The sequence below is a fragment of the Haematobia irritans genome, chromosome 1 (assembly GCF_050003625.1).
Source record: "Haematobia irritans isolate KBUSLIRL chromosome 1, ASM5000362v1, whole genome shotgun sequence".
Classification (NCBI taxonomy): domain Eukaryota; kingdom Metazoa; phylum Arthropoda; class Insecta; order Diptera; family Muscidae; genus Haematobia; species Haematobia irritans.
The window spans coordinates 266,320,775-266,342,509 of NC_134397.1; the positions used below are offsets into that span (position 1 = coordinate 266,320,775).

The 21,735-nt window shown below is 34.9% G+C and overlaps 1 protein-coding gene across 1 annotated transcript; it reads right to left on the reverse strand.

Moving 5' to 3' along the window:
- Window positions 1–265: 265 nt before the first annotated feature.
- Window positions 266–21,198, reverse strand: LOC142236215 (uncharacterized). The gene is made up of 6 exons (XM_075307480.1): window positions 21,159–21,198; window positions 20,992–21,067; window positions 17,044–17,529; window positions 9,444–9,761; window positions 4,597–4,897; window positions 266–591 (listed from the first exon to the last, which is right to left on the reverse strand). Exons 1-6 carry the CDS (start codon window positions 21,196–21,198, stop codon window positions 394–396), a joined length of 1,419 nt encoding a protein of 472 aa, XP_075163595.1. The 3' UTR covers window positions 266–393.
- Between the last annotated feature and the right edge of the window lie 537 nt (window positions 21,199–21,735).

Below are 21,735 nucleotides of genomic sequence, written 5' to 3' on the forward strand. Positions count from 1 at the left end.
TGAAAATAAAAAATAAATTAAAAACAAGAAAATAAAACCACAACTTATATTCCTAAAAAGAAGTAAAAAATAAAACAAAAATAAAATAATAAAAAAACCAACTAAACATAGAAACCGATAAAAATTGAAGGTGAAAAATAATTTTACACTTTTTTCCAACCTAAGCTAAAGAAAACAAAACAAAAAACCTATTTGTAAATTTAACAAAAAAAAAAAACAAAGAAAGAAGATGAAAAAAATGATTATAAAAAAATATATGCTCGAGTTTGTAGTAAATGTTGAAAATAAACAAAAAAAATGCATTTTAGATTTCTTGAAACAAGATAAACAGGGAAACATAACGGTAAGATATCTACTTTAATCGTTTATCATATCCACCGTGTACCAGTCATATCACCTCCATAGACGACAGGTATTATCTTTGGATGCTGTAAGTATTATATCTCCGGTATAACTGAAAGCACAAGAGAACACTTCACCTTCATGGCCAGCCAGTACTTGTGAGCATAGGCCCGATTCTATTAGCCACAAACGTGCCGTGTGATCTGCTGAGGCTGTCATCAGAAGGCTTCCAGGTGGACTGAAGCATACCTTGAAAATAAATATGGAGGTGGCATTAAAATAAATTAAATTTAATTTATGTATTAAATAAAAATTTATGGGATTTATTATGAACTAGCGTAACCCGGCCCGCTTCGCTGCGCCTTCCGAAGCGTATTTGTACGAACATTTTGTGTTAACTTAGTCAACCATATCCTTCGTCCTGAAAACAAATTCGAAAAGATTTGAATTCTTTCAAACAAATCGGACTACTTGCTTTTTCGTTTCTAGGTACAAATACGGCGGATATGCATATGTAAAACGGTTCGTCTTAAAAAATGTCGGAAAGAGGGTGTACCCTTTCCACTAAATTTTTTTAAATAATGTTCAAAATTCAAGTAGTTGGACAATCTTCTATTGTGAATTTTAAGTGTGGTTTGTCAAGGAAAGGTATCCTTCTCCTCAACATATTAAGCACTATATTATAATAACATACAAAGAATTACTGTTTCCCATCCAATAAATCGGAAAAAGCAAAAGTAGTAAAAAAATTTACCACATTAACATTTGTTAAAATGTTGGACATGAAGAACATCCCTTTCCCGAACATATACCGGAAAATGATGCACCTTCTACGTTGGTTGCCAATTTCATATACATTTAAGTTCTTTACTAAAAAGAAGTCTGGAAGCAGAAGCCTGTGCAAAAATCATAAAATTATGTACCGAGTGCCTATTTACGGACAACCCTCTACTTTCAATTTAAGAAAAAAAAAAACAAGTATATACGGCTGTAAGTTCGGCCAGACCGAATCTTATGTACCCTCCACAATGGATTGCGTAGAAACTTCTACCAAAGAATGCCATCCACAATCGAATTACTTGGGTTGTGGTATCTTAAAACTTCTTAACATCGTTTTCTAAATTGTGAGTTAGTCCATACGTGGTATATTTATATTAGACAAAAAAGTTATGTATAGGTAAGTCTACAAATAATTACGAATCAATATGGACTTTTTGCACGGTACGTAGAGAGCCAGAATTGAAATATGAGGGTCGCTTATGTGGGGGCTATATAAAATTACGAACTTGATATGGACCAATTTTTGTGTGATTGGGGATCGATTTATCTGAGGGCTATATATAACTATAGACCGATATGGACCTAGTTAGGCATGGTTGTCAACGGCCATATACTAGCACAATGTACCAAATTTCAACTGAATCGGATGAAATTTGCTCCTCCAAGAGGGGGCTATATATGATTATAGACTGATATGGACCACTTTTGGCATGGTTGTTAAAAATCATATACCACCACCACGTACCAAATTGCAACCAGATCTGATGCAATTTGCTTCTCCAAAAGGCACCGGAGGTCAAATCTGGGAATCGGTTTATATGGGGGCAATATATAATTATGGATTGATAAAGGGTGATACGGTCAAAATTTGGTCAATATAAACTTGACGTATATCTTTCAATTTTGCATTTAAAAAACCTGAACACCCCTCATTTTGAAGGTGTGTGTGTGTAGAATGTTGCTCCTATTTTGATTTTGGAATTCACTCTTCAGTTGTCAAAATGCCGTCCAAGCAAGAAGAGCAGCGTATCAAAATTTTGCTCGCGCATCGCGAAAATCCGAGCTACTCGCACGCAAAGCTGGCAAAATTGCTAAAAGTTGTCAAATCAACCGTTACAAATGTAATTAAAGTGTTTGGGGAACATTTGTCGACAGCCAGGAAGTCTGGATCGGGGGGAAATCGAAAACCGGAAGTCGCTGAGACGACAAAGAGAGTTGCCGGTAGTTTCATGCGAAACCCTAACCTCTCTCTCCGAGATGCCGCAAATAAGCTGGGTGTATCGTCTACAACCGTGCATCGAGCCAAAAAACGAGCCGGACTATCGACTTACAAGAAGGTAGTGACTCCAAATCGCGATGATGAACAAAATACGACGGCCAAAGCGCGATCCCGGAGGCTGTACACGACGATAATGACGAAGTTTGACTGCGTGGTAATGGGCGACGAAACCTACGTCAAAGCCGACTACAATCAGCTTCCGGGACAGGAGTTTTATACGGCAAAAGGAAGGGGAAAGGTAGCAGATATTTTCAAGCACATAAAACTGTCAAAGTTCTCAAAGAAATATCTGGTTTGGCAAGTAATCTGTACCTGTGTCAACCAAGACGTGAAAGAGTGTTTGAATAAACGTCTGCTGTCTTTCCTGAAGAAACACGGTTGTTCCGTACTGTTTTGGCCGTACGGAATGGCATCTTGCCATTACGGTAAAAAGGCCATGGAGTGGTACGCCGCCAACAATGTGCAGGTGGTTCCCAAGGACAAGAACCCTCCCAACACGCCAGAGCTCTGCCCAATTGAGAAATACTGGGCTATTGTCAAGCGGAACCTAAAGAAGACCAAAAAAACTGCTAAGGACGAGCAGCAGTTCAAGGCAAACTGGCTTTCTGCGGCGAAGGAGGTGGACAAGGTGGCTGTACAAAATCTGATGGCAGGTGTCAAACGTGAGGCCCGGCAATTCGGATTTGGAAAAGCGAAAGCCTAACTGAATATTTTTCCTGAATTTTATATTAATTGAACTTGAAAAAGAAATTTAATTTGATTTTTTAAATAAACGATTTCACCGATGTACACGCGTTTTCCCTTGACCAAATTTTGACCGTATCACCCTTTACAATTACGAACTTGATATGGACCAATTTTTGTGTGATTGGGGATCGATTTATCTGAGGGCTATATAACTATAGACCGATATGGACCTAGTTAGACATGGTTGTTAACGGCCATATACTAGCACAATGTATCAAATTTCAACTGACTCGGATGAAATTTGCTCCTCCAATAGGTTCCAAAACCAAATCTCGGGATCGGTTTATATGGGGACTATATATGATTATGGACTGGTATGGACCACTTTTAGCATAGTTGTTAAATATCATATACCACCACCACGTTTCAACCAGATCGGATGAATTTTGCTTCCCCATAAGGCACCGGAGGTCAAATCTGGGGATCGGTTTATATGGGAGCTATATATAATTATGGACTGATATGAACCAATTCCTGCATGGTTGTTGGATACAATATATTAACATCACGTACCAAATTTCAACCGAATCGGATGAATTTTGCTCTTCCAAGGGGCTCCGGAGGTCAAATTTGGGGATCGGTTTATATAGGTCCTATATATAATTATGGATCGATTTCGACCAATTTTTGCATGGGTGTTTGAGGCCATATATTAACACCACGTACCAAATTTGAACTGAATCAGATGAATTTTGGTCTTCCAAGAGGCTCCGGAGGTCAAATCTGGTGATCGGTTTATATGGCGGCTATATATAATTATTGAGAGATATGGACCAATTTTTGCATGGTCATTAGAGACCATATACTTACATCATGTACCAAATTTCAGCCGGATCGGATGAAATTTGCTTCTCTTAGAGGCTCGGTAAGCCAAATCGGGGGATCGGTTTATAAGGGGGCTATATATAATTATGAACCGATGTGGCCCAATTTTTGCATGGTCATTAGAGACCATATACTTACATCATGTACCAAATTTCAGCCGGATTGGATGAAATTTGCTTCTCTTTGAGGCTACGCAATCCAAATCTGGGGATCGGTTTATATGGGGGCTATATATAATTATGGACCGATGTGGACCAATTTTTGCATGGTGCTTAGAGACATGTAGCAAATTTCAGCCGGATTGGATGAAATTTGCTTCTTTTAGAGCAATCGCAAGCCAAATCTGGGGGACCGTTTATAGCCCCCATATACGTAAAAGTGGACCGATATGGCCCATTTACAATACCATCCGACCTACATCAATAACAACTACTTGTGCCCAGTTTTAAGTCGATAGCTTGTTTCGTTCGGAAGTTAGCGTGATTTCAACAGATCTCTTCGCCTCTTGTTACGGGGTTCGAGAGGGCTCTTACTGTAGACCACAACTTACCTGTGCCTAGACTATATTACCTCATGGTGGTCTAACCACGCTCTTGGTAATCACTTTCGTCATCTCAACTTACCTTAGATACTTCTTCAGTATGACCTTCCATGACAGAAATCAATTCAAGATCTCCTTTAATACTCCAGACTCGAGCTGTACAGTCATTACTACCAGTAGCCAAACGTCGACCCGAACAATCAAAATTTACATCTAAGATTTCATCTGTATGTTCGCGAATTATAAATAGAGGTTCTGTGGTTTTTCTCACATCCCATATACGAGCAGTACTATCCAAAGATCCAGTTGCTATCATATTACAAGAAAAATTCCAAATGGTATTACTTAATTCTGCTGTGTGGCCACGTAATTGTGATATCAAACTGAAATGAGAATAGAGGAAATTAAAAAAATGGAATAAGATAAGAAATCTGAGAATCACTGCGCGTGATATCATCTTAATGCCAATTAAACCTGTTCCCCAAATTTGAGGAACAAATTGTATTGGATCCGTGTATTATCCGTATTATTATCGATGGGGCCTACTCCGATCTTTTGTAACTATAATAAGTAAGGAAAGTCTAAAGTCGGTCGGGGCCGACTATAATATATCCTGCACCACTTTGTGCATCGATACCATATCAAACCCTTCAAATTAGTTGGGTGCTATATATAAAGGTTTGTCCCAAATACATACATTTAAATATCACTCGATCTGGACAGAATTTGATAGACTTCTACAAAATCTATAGACTCAAAATTTAAGTCGGCTAATGCACTAGGGTGGAACACAATGTTAGTAAACAAATATGGGAAACATTTAAATCTGAAGCAATTTTAAGGAATCTTCGCAAAAGTTTATTTATGATTTATCGCTCGATATATATATTAGAAGTTTAGGAAATTTAGAGTCATTTTTACAACTTTTTGACTAAGCAGTGGCGATTTTACAAGGAAAATGTTGGTATTTTGACCATTTTTGTTGAAATCAGAAAAACATATATATGGGAGCTATATCTAATTCTGAACCGATTTCAACCAAATTTGGCACGCATAGCTACAATGCTAATTCTGCTTCCTGTGCAAAATTTCAATTAAATCGAAATAAAGTATTGGCCACTGTGGTCATATGAGTGTAAATCGGGCGAACGATATATATGGGAGCTATATCTGAATCTGAACCGATTTCAATAAAATTTGGTACACTTGACTATAATACTAATTGTTCTTCTTGTGCAAAATTTTAAGCAAATTAGGATAAAAATCTGACTTCTGGGGCCATATAAGTCCATATCGGGCGAAATATATATATGGGAGCTATATTTAAATCTGAACCGATTTCTTCCAAAATCAATAGGGTTCTATTCTGAGCCAAAACACATACTTGTGCCAAATTTGAAGTCGATTGGACTAAAACTGCGACCTAGACTTTGATTACAAAAATGTGTTCACGGACAGACGGACATCGCTATATCGACTCAAGAGCCCACCCTGAACATTTTTGCCAAAGACACCATGTGTCTATCTCGTCTCCTTCTGGGTGTTGCAAACATATGCACTAACTTATAATACCCTGTTCCACAGTGTGGGGCAGGGTATAAATATGGGAAACATTTAAATCTGAAGCAATTTTAACGAAACTTCGCAAAAGTTTATTTATGATTTATAGCTCGATATCGGGCGAAAGATATATATGGGAGCTATATCTAAATCTGAACCGATTTCAATCAAATTTTGCACACTTGACTATACTACTAATTGTACTCCTAGTGCAAAATTTCAACCAAATTCGGGCAAAAATCTGGCTTCTGGGGCCATATAAGTGCATATCGGGCGAAAGATATATATGGGAGCTATATCTAAATCTGAACCGATTTCTTCCAAAATCAATAGGGATCTATTCTGAGCCAAAACACATACTTGTGCCAAATTTGAAGTCGTTTGGACTTAAATTGCGACCTACACTTTGATCACAAAAATGTGTTCACAGACAGACGGACGGACGGACAGACAGACATGGTTATATCGACTCAGGGACCCACCCTGAGCATTATTTCCAAAGACACCATGTGTCTATCTCGTCTCCTTCTGGGTGTTACAAACATATGCACTAACTTATGATACCCTGTTCCACAGTGTGGCGCAGGGTATAAAAAAAACTTCCTGTGTAGAATATCTTTGGGAGGACATTTGTGGAAGTGCTTTTAAGTTGTGCCTTTAGAACAATTTCCAAATTTTTTTGCTGGAATGTTATTTAAATCTAGTGAAGTTTTAAGGCAAGTTCAAAAAGTGAGTTTATGATTTATCGGTCGATATTAGATGTATAGGAAAATTTAAGCAATTTTTAAAAGTTTTTTTTTATTTTTTTTGGCGTTTTGGCAATTTTTTCTCACATCGGAAAATATTGATATAATTAACTTTTTAAACATTTTTTTTTTAATTTTTATTAAAAATGTATTTCAAACAATCAATTGTTAATCCAAATAAAAACTCTAAGCCAATTCAGAAAGTACTTGAAAATAGTTACCTTTTTTTAATTAAAAAATTAATTGAGTTTTGCAATCAACATCAAGTAAATTTTTAATTGAACCAATTAAAAAATGAATTGAAGTTTGCTAATGAAATCAATTAATTTTTTAATTAATTTTTTTTCTATGTCCAATTAAAACTGTGATTGATACTATCATTTTCGTGATTGAAGACATTTCAATTAAACAATTAATTGGATCAATTAATTTCGTGATTGAATCAGAAAAAAAATGTTTGTATGTGTGGGTTTTTCCACGTGATAACTTTAAAAAAATTTAATTTTACACAATTTTGGATGAAAAATAACAAAAATAACTTAAATTTTTCGCCTCGGTATTTTTGAAACGAACACTTATTTTATTTTTTTCGAAACGAACACTTTTGACATTTACAACCGTGATACATAGTTGCTACATTTTCGTAAATCGAAAAGAATCTCCGATTGTAGAAAATTTACACCTTGAATTCGGAATACATAAGGTCTGTTCGCGTACTTTTCCAGTAAAAAATATCCAGTAAAAACCATAGACAATAGATGTTATATAGATAGGCCATGTGTCTCTTTAAAAAAAATGTGTCAGTTCCAAAAATTAATTTTCTGACATTTCGTTTTGATTTTTTCTAAAGAGTCAGTCCCAAATATTAATTTTCGTGCATTTGCTTTTGTGTTGCTCGTAAAGAGCAATGCTGCTCAAAATTAAATTTCGTATTTTCGCGGTTTTGGTCACAATTTTTTGTTCAAATATGAACTTTTAATATATTAATTTATTTATAAATCCTCTGGTGCATCATAAACGTTCTAATTTTGTGTAATATTGGCATACTACAAAATGGAAAACGAAAGAGATTGTAAGCGTGCTCTTATTTTTCTCGTTTATTCTTAATCTTCGGAACTGTCAAACATAGTTTGACACCCATGGCCCATCTATGTATTATAAGGTCTATGGTAAAAACTAGCAAGAGAGTAAGAGTGTATTTTACTCTCTTCGCTTAAAAGTGCTGATAAGTACTCGAACGGCATCCAGTGCACATTCAAATTTTCAGCTTCTAAAATATTAAGAATAAAAAACGGATTTTCTTTTTTTTTTAACTTCCAATTGCAGTTGCGGGACACGTACATTTTATTGGGGCTTTGTTTGTTATCAACAACTAGCTGGCAACGTATGCTATAGTTTGCAAGATTTTACTGGGGAAAAAAACTCTAGCAAATACTTGCAATTTCTCTAGCTCTTAACTGTCAAATGTAGTCTCTCTCCGGCTCTTTTTTGTAGACTTTTTGTGATAATTATCAAAAATTATCGGGTCCTCGAACGGAGCTATAGTGGCACTAATTTGTTTTCGATTGATGTTGTTATCGATACGAATTACATAGTAACCCCTCTGAACCGATTTCAATTTAAATTTTGAATGCATAATAAGAATTTTAACCCTAACCAGTCATCCGTCGTCAAAATGACGACGCGTAATTTAATTTTCGATAAATTTAAGTTACACTAATTCTACCATTTTATGAATTTTGGTTTTATATATAATTAAAAAAAAATTTTTTTGAATAAGAAAATAAACTCGATTTTGGTTCTGATTTTTGCACACGATGTATGAAACTAACCGTAGTCCAGATATTTTCTGAAGGGTGCTAAGCCCTCCCTTAGAGGCCTTTCTACGCTTATGTATCGAGGACATAGGGGAGCTACTTTGCGATTTTATATTATTAAAGAATATTATTGGAAAATCCTTTAGTACTAATGGTCTTTCATAAATTTTCGTACACAGAAAAAAAATATCACCAAAATATTTCCAATTAAAAAGTTAATTGAAGTTGAAAATCTTTTCAATTAATAAATTAATTGATACAATTAACTTTTTAATCATGATAGAAACATTAAGTTAATTAAGTCAATGGTTGAAAATTTTAAATTTTTAATTAAATAATTAATTTATACAATTAAATTTTTAATCAAATTCGGAAGACTAATTCAGTTACAAAAAGCGCTGTTTTTTGTTTAATTTTTAATTAAAAATGTATTTCAAACAATCATTTGTTAATCCAAATAAAACCTCTAAGCCAATTCAGAAAGTAATTAAAAATAGTTACTTTTTAATTAATAAATTAATTGAGTTTTGCAATCAACATCAATTAAATTTTTAATTGAATCAATTAAAAATTTAATTGAAATTTGCTTAAAAAATCAATTAATTTTTTAATTAAATTTTTTTTTCTATGCCCAATTAAAACTGTGATTGATACTATCATTTTCGTGATTGAAGACATTTCAATTAAAAAATTAATTGCATCAATTAATTTAGTGATTGAATAAAAAAAAAAAAAAAATTTTTGTGTGTACGAAATGACTCAATTGAAATTGCTATTATTCTCAATGTGATGATATTAGATCTTGCCTTTTGCTTCGTATATCCCATATAGAGGCAGATCTATCAAACGATCCTGTTAAGAGCATATTTCCATCTCGGCTAAAACGACAATTTATCACTTCAGCTCCATGATGGTTTAATGTTTGTAATTCTTGTGTTGACTCGACATGAAATATACGGGCTGTACCATCCATAGATGCCGTGCATATTGTCTCGCTGTTGATCGGCTGAAATTCGGCTGATACAATTTCGGCAGTGTGACCAATTAAAGTACTACGGCACTGTCCAGACAAGGGACACCATATTTTGGCAGTGTTGTCAAAAGATCCTGTAACTATGCGATCACTGAAAAGAAATAATAAAAAAAACCTAGGTTAGGTTAGGTATAGGGACAATTTTTTATTTGAGGTTAACTTAGTCTATTCAGTCCATCTTCATGTAAACTTTGTTTTTGAGTCAACAATATACAATACAATATCCCGTGTGATGTTTCCCCATCATTATTAGATCTGTTCGCGTACTTTTCCAGTAAAAACAAACAAACAGTAAGAGTGTATTTTACTCTCTTTGTTTAAAATTGCTGAAAAGTACACGAACGTTTTCCAGTAACTAATTGCACATTCAAAATTTCAAATGCTAAAACATTAAGAACAAAAAAACGAATCCTGCTTATTTAACTTCCAATCGTAGTTGCCGAACATGTACTCAATAATCAGCTGGCAACGTATGATATGGTTTGAAAGATTTTACTGGGGGAAAAGTCTCTAGCAAAAACTTGCAATTTCTCTATCTCATAACTGTCAAATGTAGTATCTCTCCGGTTCTCTTTTGCTGGCTTTTAGGTATAAACGAACGACTTCCAGTAACAGGTTGGCTGATAAGTCCCCGGTCTAACAAAGAAAAACACATTTTTTTTGTCAAAATTCGTTTTTATTATTCAACATAGTTCCCTTCAAGAGCGATACAGCGATTATAACGACCTTCCAATTTTTTGATACCATTTTTGTAGTACTCCTTCGGTTTTGCCTTAAAATAGGCCTCAGTTTCGGCGATCATCTCTTCATTGCAGCCAAATTTTTTCCCTGCGAGCATCCTTTTGAGGTCTGAGAACAAGAAAAAGTCGCTGGAGGCCAGATCTGTAGAATACGGTGGGTGGGGAAGCAATTCGAAGCCCAATTCATGAATTTTTTTATCAAAACACGAAATTCTTTTTTTTTTTCAATTTTTTCACAATAATAAAATTTGCTTCACAAAAGACGCTCTATCTCACAAACTAATTGACTTACAAACGTCAAATTTTGACACGAATTATTTGAAGGTTGGTACTATATAAAAATAATATGCATTTAATACTAGCGACGACATCTACGTGTCAGACCGGGGACTTATCAGCCAACATGTAAAAAATTTGTGATAATTATCAAAAATTTTCGGGTTCTCGAACGGAGCTATTATCCCGTAACTTTGCCTTGCAGAATGTAATCATATCATAAAACTTATATTGGTTTGACACATTTACTATAAAGAGCACGTGTAGTTTGAAAGTTGCTATATAATATAGGAATAGAATAAGTCCACAGAGAAAATATTTTTATATAGAAAAGTTAATGGTTTATAATAACCTACAAAATACAAAATTTTTTTATTTCCAAACGAAATTTTGGGCCAACTAACATCATCTTGTAACTCACTCTCTCTCTCAGTGGAAACATTTTTGTCTGAAAGAAAAAACATTATTTTTCTTATAAACAATTTAATAATAGTCCCAAAAAATGTTTCCTTTTTCCTGGATAATTAAATTTTCCCAACATACCATTTGCTCTGGTATAAAGAATGAATAAGGAATGTAGTAAATATCCGATTTTATATAATTTTCAAATTTTACATTTTGCGAACCATCCGTTTGGTAAGCCAACCACGGTTGCCACTCGATCCAAAAATAATCTACCAATATTTTAAGAAAATTTTACCAAAAAAACTACCAAATAAATAAATCTTATTTTGAAGTTTTTGATTTTTATAGAAAATTTTTTCGAAATTTTATTTCTATAGAAAATTTTGTCAACATTTTATTCCAAGCGAAAATTTTGTCAAAATTTTATTCCAAAAGAAAATTTTGTCAAAATTTTATTCCTAGAAAAAAAAAATTGTCAAAATTGTATCCTATAGAAAATTTTATTCCCATAAAAAATTTTGTCCGATAGAAAATTTTGTTACTTTTTCCTATAAAAAATTTTATACTACAGAATATTTTGTCAAAATTTTAATACTATAGAAAATTTTGTTAAAATTTTATTCCTATAAATTTGTCAAAACTTTATTTGTATAATTTTCCCAACATCATTCCCATATGATTCGTTTAGCTCTTACCATTTGCTTTGGTATAATACCAAGAATGCGACAGTTAATCCGATTTCATATAATTTTTAATTTTACATTTTGCCCGGACCCGAACCATACGCTCGAACGAATGCGTTTGGTAAGCCAACCATGATTGCCACTCGATCCAAAAATAATCTATTAAAATTTGAAGAAAATTTTACCAAAAAACTACCAAATAAAAACCTGATTTTTAAGTTTTTGATCCATATAGAAAATTTTGTCAAAATTTTATTTCAATAGAAAATTTTGTCAAAATTTTATTTCAATAGAAAATTTTGTCAAAATTTTATTTCAATAGAGAATTTTTGCAAACATTTTTTCTATAGAAATTTTTTAAAAAGTTTTTTTTTCTATAGAAAATTTTGTCAATATCTTTTTCATATTGAAAATTTTGTCAACTAAAGAAGATTTTGACAAAATTGTATTCCTACAAAAATTTTTCAAAATTTTATGCCTAAAGGAAAATTTGTCAAAATTTTATTCTTTTTATTCTTAAGCTATAAAGTATATATATTCTTGATCAGGGAGAAATTCTAAGACGATATAACGATGTCCGTCTGTCCGTCTGTCTGTCTGTCTGTCTGTCTGTTGTAATCACGCTACAGTCTTCAATAATGAAGCAATCGTGCTGGAATTTTGCACAAACTCGTCTTTTGTCTGCAGGCAGGTCAAGTTCGAAGATGGGCTATATCGGTCCAGGTTTTGATATAGTCCCCATATAAACCGACCTCCCGATTTGGGGTCTTGGGCTTATAGAAATCGTAGTTTTTATCCAATTTGCCTGAAATTTGAAACCTAGAAGTATTTTATGACCATAAAGAGGTGTGCCAAAAATGGTGAGTATCGGTCCATGTTTTGATATAGCCCCCATATAGACCGATCTCCTGATTTTATTTCTTGGGCTTATAGAAACCGCAGTTTTTATTCAATTTATCTGAAATTGGAAATCTAAAGGTACTGTAGGACCACAAATACGTGTGCCAAAAATTGTGAGTATCGGTCCATATTTTGGATAGCCCCCATATAGACCCATCTCCCGATTTTACTTCTTGGGCTTATAGAAACCGCAGTTTTTATTCAATTTACCTGAAATTGGAAATCTAGAGGTACTGTAGGACCACAAATACGTGTGCCAAAAATTGTGAGTATCGGTCCATATTTTGGTATGGCCCCCATATAGACCCATCTCCCGATTTTACTTCTTGGGCTTATAGAAACCGCAGTTTTTATTCAATTTACCAGAAATTGGAAATCTAGAGGTATTGTAGGACCACAAATATGTGTGCCAAAAATTGTTAGTATCGGTCCATGTTTTGGTATGGTCCCCATATAAAAAGTCGTCCCGATTTGGGGTCTTGAGCTTATAGAAACCGTAGCTTTTATCCAATTTGTCTGAAATTGGAAACCTAGAGGTATTTTAGGACCATAAAGAGGTGTGCCGAAAATGGTGAGTATCGGTCCATATTTTGGTATAGCCCCCATATAGACCGATTTCCCGATTTTATTTCTTGAGCTTCTAGAATCCGAAGTTTTTATCCTATTTGCCTGAAATTGGAAATCTAGAGGTATTTTCGGGTCATAAAGAGGTGTGCCGAAAACGGTGAGTATCGGTCCATATTTTAGTATAGCCCCCATAAGAACGATCTCCCGATTTAACTCCTTGGGTTTCTAGAAACCGTAGTTTTTATCTGATTTGCTTGAAATTGTAAATATTCTGGTATTTTAGGCTCACAAAAACGTGTATCGGATTAAGTTTTTATCGGTCCATTTGGTAATGCCTCCATATAGACCGACTTCACTTCTTGAGGGTGTAGAAGACGCACTGATCATGAAAATTGCTTGAAACTCAATGTAAAATTTCCAGATTTTACTTCTACAGATTTAAGATTTCAAATCAAGACGTTATTTTATAATTTTCTTGCACACTTACAAGACATGTTAACGATTCCTCTATAACTCGAACAAAAATGGTTCTTATAAATCCAGAATATGATATAGTCCTCATAGGTGAAATCCTTAAATTTATCTTCGGGAAGTGTCCTCAAGTCCTCAATCCCTCCTGACATTTCAAAGGAAACCCTAATATTTGGTTCATGGTGGTGGGTATTTAAGATTCGGCCCGGCCGAACTTACTGCTGTATATACTTGTTTAATTTATTCCTAGCGAAATTTTTGTCAAAATCTTATCCTATAGACAATTTTGTTAAAATTTTATTCCTATAATTTTTTTTTTCAATTTATTCCTAGCGAAAATTTGTCACCATTTTATTCCTATAAAAAAATTGTATCCTACACTGAAAAAACAGTGAACCCACCAGGAAGAAAACTTTCGGTTAATTTTTTTTAGAAAATTTTAACTAAACAGTATTACTAACGCTAGCATCACGTCGATATCACAAAAACAAGTATATACAGCACTAAGTTCGGCCGGGCCGAATCTTAAATACCCACCACCATGAACCAAATATTAGGGTTTCCTTTGAAATTTCAGGAGGGATTGAGGACTTGAGGACACTTCCCGAAGATAAATTTAAAGATTTCACCTATGAGGACTATATCAGATTCTGGATTTATAAGAACCATTTTTGTTTGAGTTTTAGAGGAATCATTAACATCTCTTGTAAGTGTGCAAGAAAATTATAAAATAACGTCTTGCTTTGAAATCTTAAATCTGTAGATTTTCACCCGAGAAGTATCTGAAATCTGAAAATTTTACATTGAGTTTCAAGCAATTTTCATGATCAGTGCGCCTTCTATACCCTCAAGAAATTAAGTCGGTCTATATGGAGGCATTACCAAAAGGACCGATAAAAACTTAATCCGATACACGTTTTTGGGAGCCTAAAATAATATTTACAATTTCAGGCAAATCGCATAAAAACTACGGATTCTAGAAACCCAAGAAGTAAAATCGGGATATCGGTCTATATGGGGGCTATACCAAAACATGGACCGATACTCACCATTTTTGGCACACGCCTTTATGGTCCTCAAATACCTTCAAATTTCCAATTTCAGACAAATTGTATTTAAGCTACGGATTCTATAAGCCCAAGACCCCAAATCGGGAGGTCGTTTTATATGGGGACCACACCAAAACATGGACCGATACTCACAATTTTTGGCACACGTATTTGTGGTCCTACAATACCTCTAGATTTCCAATTTCAGGTAAATTGAATAAAAACTGCGGTTTCTATAAGCCCAAGAAGTAAAATCGGGAGATCGGTCTATATGGGGGCTATACCAAAATTGGACCGATACTCACCATTTTCGGCACACATCTTTATGGTCTTAAAATACCACTAGATTTCCAATTTCAGGCAAATAGGATAAAAACTTCGGATTCTAGAAGCCCAAGAATTAAAATCGGGAAATCGGTTTATATGGCGGCTATACCAAATATGGACCGATACTTGCCATTTTCGGCACACCTCTTTATGATCCTAAAATACCACTAGATTTCCAATTTCAGACAAATTGGATAAAAACTACGGTTTCTATAAGCCCAAGACCCCAAATCGGGAGGTCCTTTTATATGGGGACCATACCAAAACATGGACCGATACTCACAATTTTTGGCATACGTATTTGTGGTCCTACAATACTTCTAGATTTCCAATTTCAGGTAAATTGAATAAAAACTGCGGTTTCTATAAGCCCAAGAAGTAAAATCGGGAGATCGGTCTATATGGGGGCTATACCAAAACATGGACCGATACTCACCATTTTTGGCACACCCCTTTATGGTCATAAAATACCTCTACATTTCTAATTTCAGGCAAATTGGATAAAAACTACGATTTCTATAAGCCCAAGACCCCAAATCGGGAGGTCGGTTTATATGGGGACTATATCAAAACCTGGACCGATATAGCCCATCTTCGAACTTGACCTGCCTGCAGACAAAAGACGAGTTTGTGCAAAATTTCAGCGCGATTGCTTCATTATTGAAGACTGTAGCGTGATTACAACAGACAGACAGACAGACGGACAGACGGACATCGTTATATCGTCTTAGAATTTCTCCCTGATCAAGAATATATATACTTTATATAGTCGGAAATCGATATTTCGATGCGTTACAAACGGAATGACAAACTTATTATACCCCCGTCACCATTCTATGGTGGTGGGTATAATAAGTAAATATTTTTCGACAAATTCAAGAAAATTTATTGAGTGTATAGAAAATTTGGTCAAAATTTTATTCCTACACCCAAAGAAATTTGTTAGTAAGGACAGCAGAAAAGTCTGCTAAAACAGCAGAAAGTCTGCTGAAAAAGGGGCAGCAGTCACTGTTTGCTGAAATAGCAAACATTCCCTGCTATTTTTTAAGCTCGATTAGACTAAAACATGTTTTATTTTGGCAAAAATGTCAACTTTGGAGCTATCCTAACAGAATTAACACAATATTTTATGAATATCTATAGTATTTGACCAAAAATCTAAATATTTATCGAATTGAGGTATAACAGCAAACAAAATGTTTGCTGATCGTATTTAGGAGCTTGTAAGTATATTACTGAGCAAAAATATACCAAAAACTACTTTTGGTTCTTAAATATGCTTTAGGGAAAATTTTATAACCTAAAAATTTTATAAATTGTTGTTCATTAGGCCCTGAAGTACAAAAATATAACAGCAGACATCGACTGCTGTTTTTAGCAGACTTTTTTCTATGAGTGTATAGAAAATTTTGTCAAAATTTTATTCCCATAGAAAATTTTGGCAAAGTTTTATACCTGTAAAAAATTTTATCAACATTCAACATCAACAAATTTGTCAAAATTTTATTTCTAGACAAAATTTTGTCAAAATTTTATTCCAGAGAAATTTTTGCCAAAATTTTATTTCGATAGATAATTTTGTAAAAATTTTATTTTGATAGAAAAAGTTATAGAATTCTACCAATCTACCAAGCAGTAAAAAAATCTACCATTTTTGTCCGGATTCGAACCACGGACCAATATCCACTGGGTCATGTAGCTCGTATACTGATTAACACACAAATATCGTTGTAGCCATCAGCACACACATAACGAATATAGCTAAGCATGTCTATTTATAGACCAGTGTGCTATGCACACACAAGCGCATTTAAAGACACTTCGTTTAAACGTATGATGCTCCATTTCTTTCATTTATACCTTTTCTTAAATGAACCACAAAAATGACAATCGTATATATCCGTAAGACTAAACTGACTATCTTTTTTGTGATGTAATTGGAGAGTTTGTCTTACCATTTGGGAAAATTGAAGGCGACCGAAAAGACAACATTATCATGCTCTGCCAGCACATGTTCGACATTTCCATTGTGCGTGTTGATGAGGCGACACGTTCTATCGTAGCTTCCGGTTAAACAACGTTCTCCGCTCCTATCAAATGCCACATTAGTCAATGGCAGGATGTGCGTGTCGAGTCGCGTGTGCAGATAGAATTTTTTCTTAGTGGGCTCTTGCAGTTTACGTTGCAGCTTAGCAATGGCTTTCCGCAGGACACCATTGACAGTATCTGTATCACGAATAGCCTGTTTTCCATGGGCTGGTACACGAGAGGATGAAGACAATGACGAGGAAGAGTTGTTTCTGGTATAGGTTTTACGTTTGCTTAATGTTCCCGATGATGTTTGTTCATCTGGCTGGAGTTTTTGGTTTTGCCCTTGTTGTTGACTTTCATTGTCATGGTCTCTTAGAAGTAGATTACGTGCCACATCATTTGGATTGGAACTGCAAATGAATAAGGAACATCAATGAGAGGAATGTGTGTGGGTGGGCATAAGCATATGAGGACATGTGACGCTATCAATATGGGCCCCATGAAAATGAAACTCCAAATCTATGTGAAGTAAAGCCACAAAATATTAACGACATGAGCCCCAAACCTCAAATGAGACAGGGCCACAAATGTGGGGGCGACGCCTAATAATGGATATGAGTCCCATGCAAATGAACCCCACCAAAATGTAACTGAAGCATGAAAATCAACCCCAAATTAAAATTAGGGCTCATTTTCACTTTTAATGTAAAAGACCGTGTGAAAATAAACCCTAACTGATGGGAAAAATATTAAGTCTTAAAAAAATTAAATTTCGAAATACTCCACCACATGACTTGGAGGTATGAGAATGGGCACCAAATGAGCCCCAAAACTCAAATGAAACAGGGCGCCAAATGTAGGACGACACTTCACAATGAATATGAGCCCCAACAAAATGTACATGTAGGATGAAAATCGAGGCCAAAGCAAATTTAGGGTTTATTTTCGCATCTGATTTAAAAGATGTTCTGAATAAGAGCGCTAACTGATGGAAAATTAAATATGTGCTACTAAAAGTAGCAAGTAGGATTTGACTATTCCAGTATACGAAAATAGGCCCCACTTGAAAACGAAGCGCAATCCAAAAAAGGAAATTGGGATTTATTTTCATTTGAAATAATTGGGATTATATTCATAATGCAAACGGGCCCCAAAAATATAATGGAGTTACTCAGCACAAAAACATAAAAATTTGGCGTTTTCGTGTTTCATATTTTTTTCATGGATCCCATATTTCTAGCTCCCACATTTTTATGTTTTTTGGTGTGTAACTTTATTTTATGATCAAATCCCAGAAAGCGAAAATAGGCCCCACTTGAAAAGGAAGCGCTATCGAAAAATTAGGGCTTATTTTCACGTCTGATTTAAACAATTTTCACATCTGATTTAAAAGATTTTCTGAGAAAGAACGCTAACTGATGGGAAATATTATATGTGCTGCTAAAAGTAGCAAGTAGGATTTGACTATCCCAGAATACGAAAATAGGTCCCACTTGAAAAGGAAGCGCAGTCCCAAAAAGGAAATTTGGGTTCATTTTTATTTGAAATATTTGGGTTTATTTTCATAATGCAAAAAGGACCCAAAATGGAAATGAAGTTACTCTCCAAAAAAATTAAAAATTTGCTGTCTTTGTTTTCCATGTAATTTGTTAGGGTCCTACTTCATTTAGGTTTTGGGGCCAATTTTCATGGGACCCATATTCATAGCGCCCAAATAACATATATGGAAAATCACAACACGAAATGTTTATTGTTTTTTTTTTGGGTGCAGCTTAATTTTATCTTTGGTTGCAGTTTGCATTATGAAATTAAACTCCAATATTTGGAATAAAATAAAACCCCAATTTCCTTGGGGATTGTGCTTGGTTTTCTAGTGGGATCTAATTTCGGGACCAATCTTCATGGGGCCCATATTCATAGCGCCCAAAAATTTTATGGAAAACCACAACACGAAATGTTTATTGTTTTTTTTTTTTTTGGGGTGCAGCTTAATTTTATCTTTGGTTCCGGTTTGCATTATGAAAATAAACTCCAATATTTCGAATAAAATAAAACCCCAATTTCCTTTGGGATTGTGCTTGGTTTTCTAGTGGAATCTAATTTCGCTTTCTGGAATTTGACAATGGTGTCAACTATACACCCTTTTGTTGGGCGCTATGAATATGGACTCCGTGAAAATGAGTCCAAAAGCCCAAACGACACTGGTTATGTTTAAGACTTTCTTCTATAAATAGATCCAAAATGGGCTAACGCGAACTTAGCCCTACGGCCCTTAGACGTAGGTTAAGGTTTTGTCCTATGGACCGAGTCCAATGTGAGCTAACGTGATTCCAAAGTGGTAAAAGTTGGAGGCCTTGGGCGAAGGATTATGATTTTCTAATATGGACAGAGTTCAAAGTGGGCTAATGCAATTCCAAAGAGATATAAGTGGCCGCCTTTCGACCGGGGTTTCAAACTTTCTCCAATGTTTTCCATCAGTTAGGGTTCATTTTCACACAGTCGTTTAAATCAAAATTGAAAACAATTTGTGAAATGAACCCATCAGTTAGGGTTCATTTTCACACAGTCGTTTAATTCAAAATTGAAAACAATTGGGGTCTTGGCGTCGATTTTCATGATTCAGTTTCATGTTGTTGGGGCTGAGTCTCATGGGACTCATGCTAAGTATGAAACGTCGCCCCACTTTTGGGACCCTGTTTCATTTTTTGGGTTATTTTCCTGGGCCCATTTTCAAACCACACCAGGGTCCAAAGTGGGCTAACGCAATTCCAAAGAGATATAAGTGGCCGCCTATCGACCTGGGTTTCAGACTTTCTCCAATGTTTTCCATCAGTTAGGGTTCATTTTCACACAGTCGTTTAAATCAAAATTGAAAACATTTTGTGAAATGAACCCATCAGTTAGGGTTCATTTTCACACAGTCGTTTAAATTAAAATTGAAAACAATTTAGCTTTTGGCGTCGATTTTCATGATTCAGTTTCATGTTGTTGGGGCTGAGTCTCGTGGGACTCATGCTAAGTATGAAACGTCGCCCCACTTTTGGGACCCTGTTTCATTTTTTGGGTTATTTTCCTGGGCCCATTTTCACACCATCTTTTGTTGTTCGGAAGAACATTGACGAGGTTTAAGATTTTCTCATATTGATAGATCCAAAGTGGGTTGATGCGAACTTAAAATGATACGCACGGATAGTCTTCGGTCAGGGTTCAAGATTATGTCCTAAGGACAGAGTCCAAAGTGAGTGAATGCGATTGCAAAGGGATATGTGATGAAGGCCTTTGGCCGTTATTTAAGATTTTCTCCTATGGACAGAGTTCAAAGTGGACCGGTCTTAATATTTTTTTTTGTACTCAGTAATTTTCCATTAGTTCGGGTACATTTTCACACAAGTTTAAGTCGGAATTGAAAATTAGGCCTAATTTAGCTTTGGGCTTGATTTTCATGCTTCAGTTACACTTTGTTGGGACTATTTTCATGAGGCTCATATTCATTGTGAAGTGTCGTCTCACTTTTGGATCCCTGTTTAATTGGAGTTTTGGGACTCTTTTTCCTGGGGCCCATTTTCCTACCGCCACGGTATATATGAGAGATTTCATGTGTTGGTGTATTTAGAAGATTCCCCTATGCGTGTGTGTGTTTGTGATCCACATATCCAAATCCTGTGTTTGTGATCCACATATCCAAATTAAGTCTCACTTTTGGGACCCCGTTTAATTGGAGTTTTGGGGCTCTTTTTCCTGGGGCCCATTTTCATACCGCCAGGACATATATGAGAGATTTCATGTGTTGGCGTATTTAGAAGATTCCCCTATGTATGTGTGTGTGTTTGTGATCCACACATCCAAATCCTCCTGTCACCAATTCTACTTACTTTATATCCAAATCCAATAAGTCAATATGTTCCATAGACTCCTCACCATTATCGTGTTGGAAATTTAAGGCTATTCCTTGGGGCATATAAAAAAATGTACATATGAAAATGAGCGTTTTTTTAATTGAATTAAAGGCACTCTCCTTTTTTTGTTTTGTCATAATTACCTGGAGGATAATAACGCAAATAGATTTTATTTAGACTCATCTGAGGAACTCTTATTTGTAATTGGCGGGCATGTGTAAAGGAATGTTAAAGGTTTTGTGGAAAAACTGTTAATAACTTTGATGTATTGAAATTTCTTTTGTCTACCCCCATTAAGACGGAAAGATTGTTTATTTTTTGATGTCAACTCGTTGTCAAGGATTTTGTTGGAGCTCTTTGTTAGTTCAATATTGAGGCCAGCTGGTGGAAGAAGAAGCCTTATTCAGATATAAATAAAATCATTGTGGTTCATGAAAGATTTAGATATTTTTAAATATCTAAAAATATTTATGAGTGTATATATATTAAATAGTAGAATTTAAAAGTGGTCAGGGAAAACACTTTGAAACGGTCCAATGGCTTTGTTAATAAGTCAGATGACTTTAATAGGAAATAAAGCTTTTGCGGGAGCTTTTTTAGTACTCTAAGCAAATCTACTTAGAGTTAATACTGGGAACAGTGCCAGTATTTTGTTTATTAGGGAGAGGAAAAATAAATTGCGATCAGAAATTAATAATGTTTGTGGTGAACATATTCCTA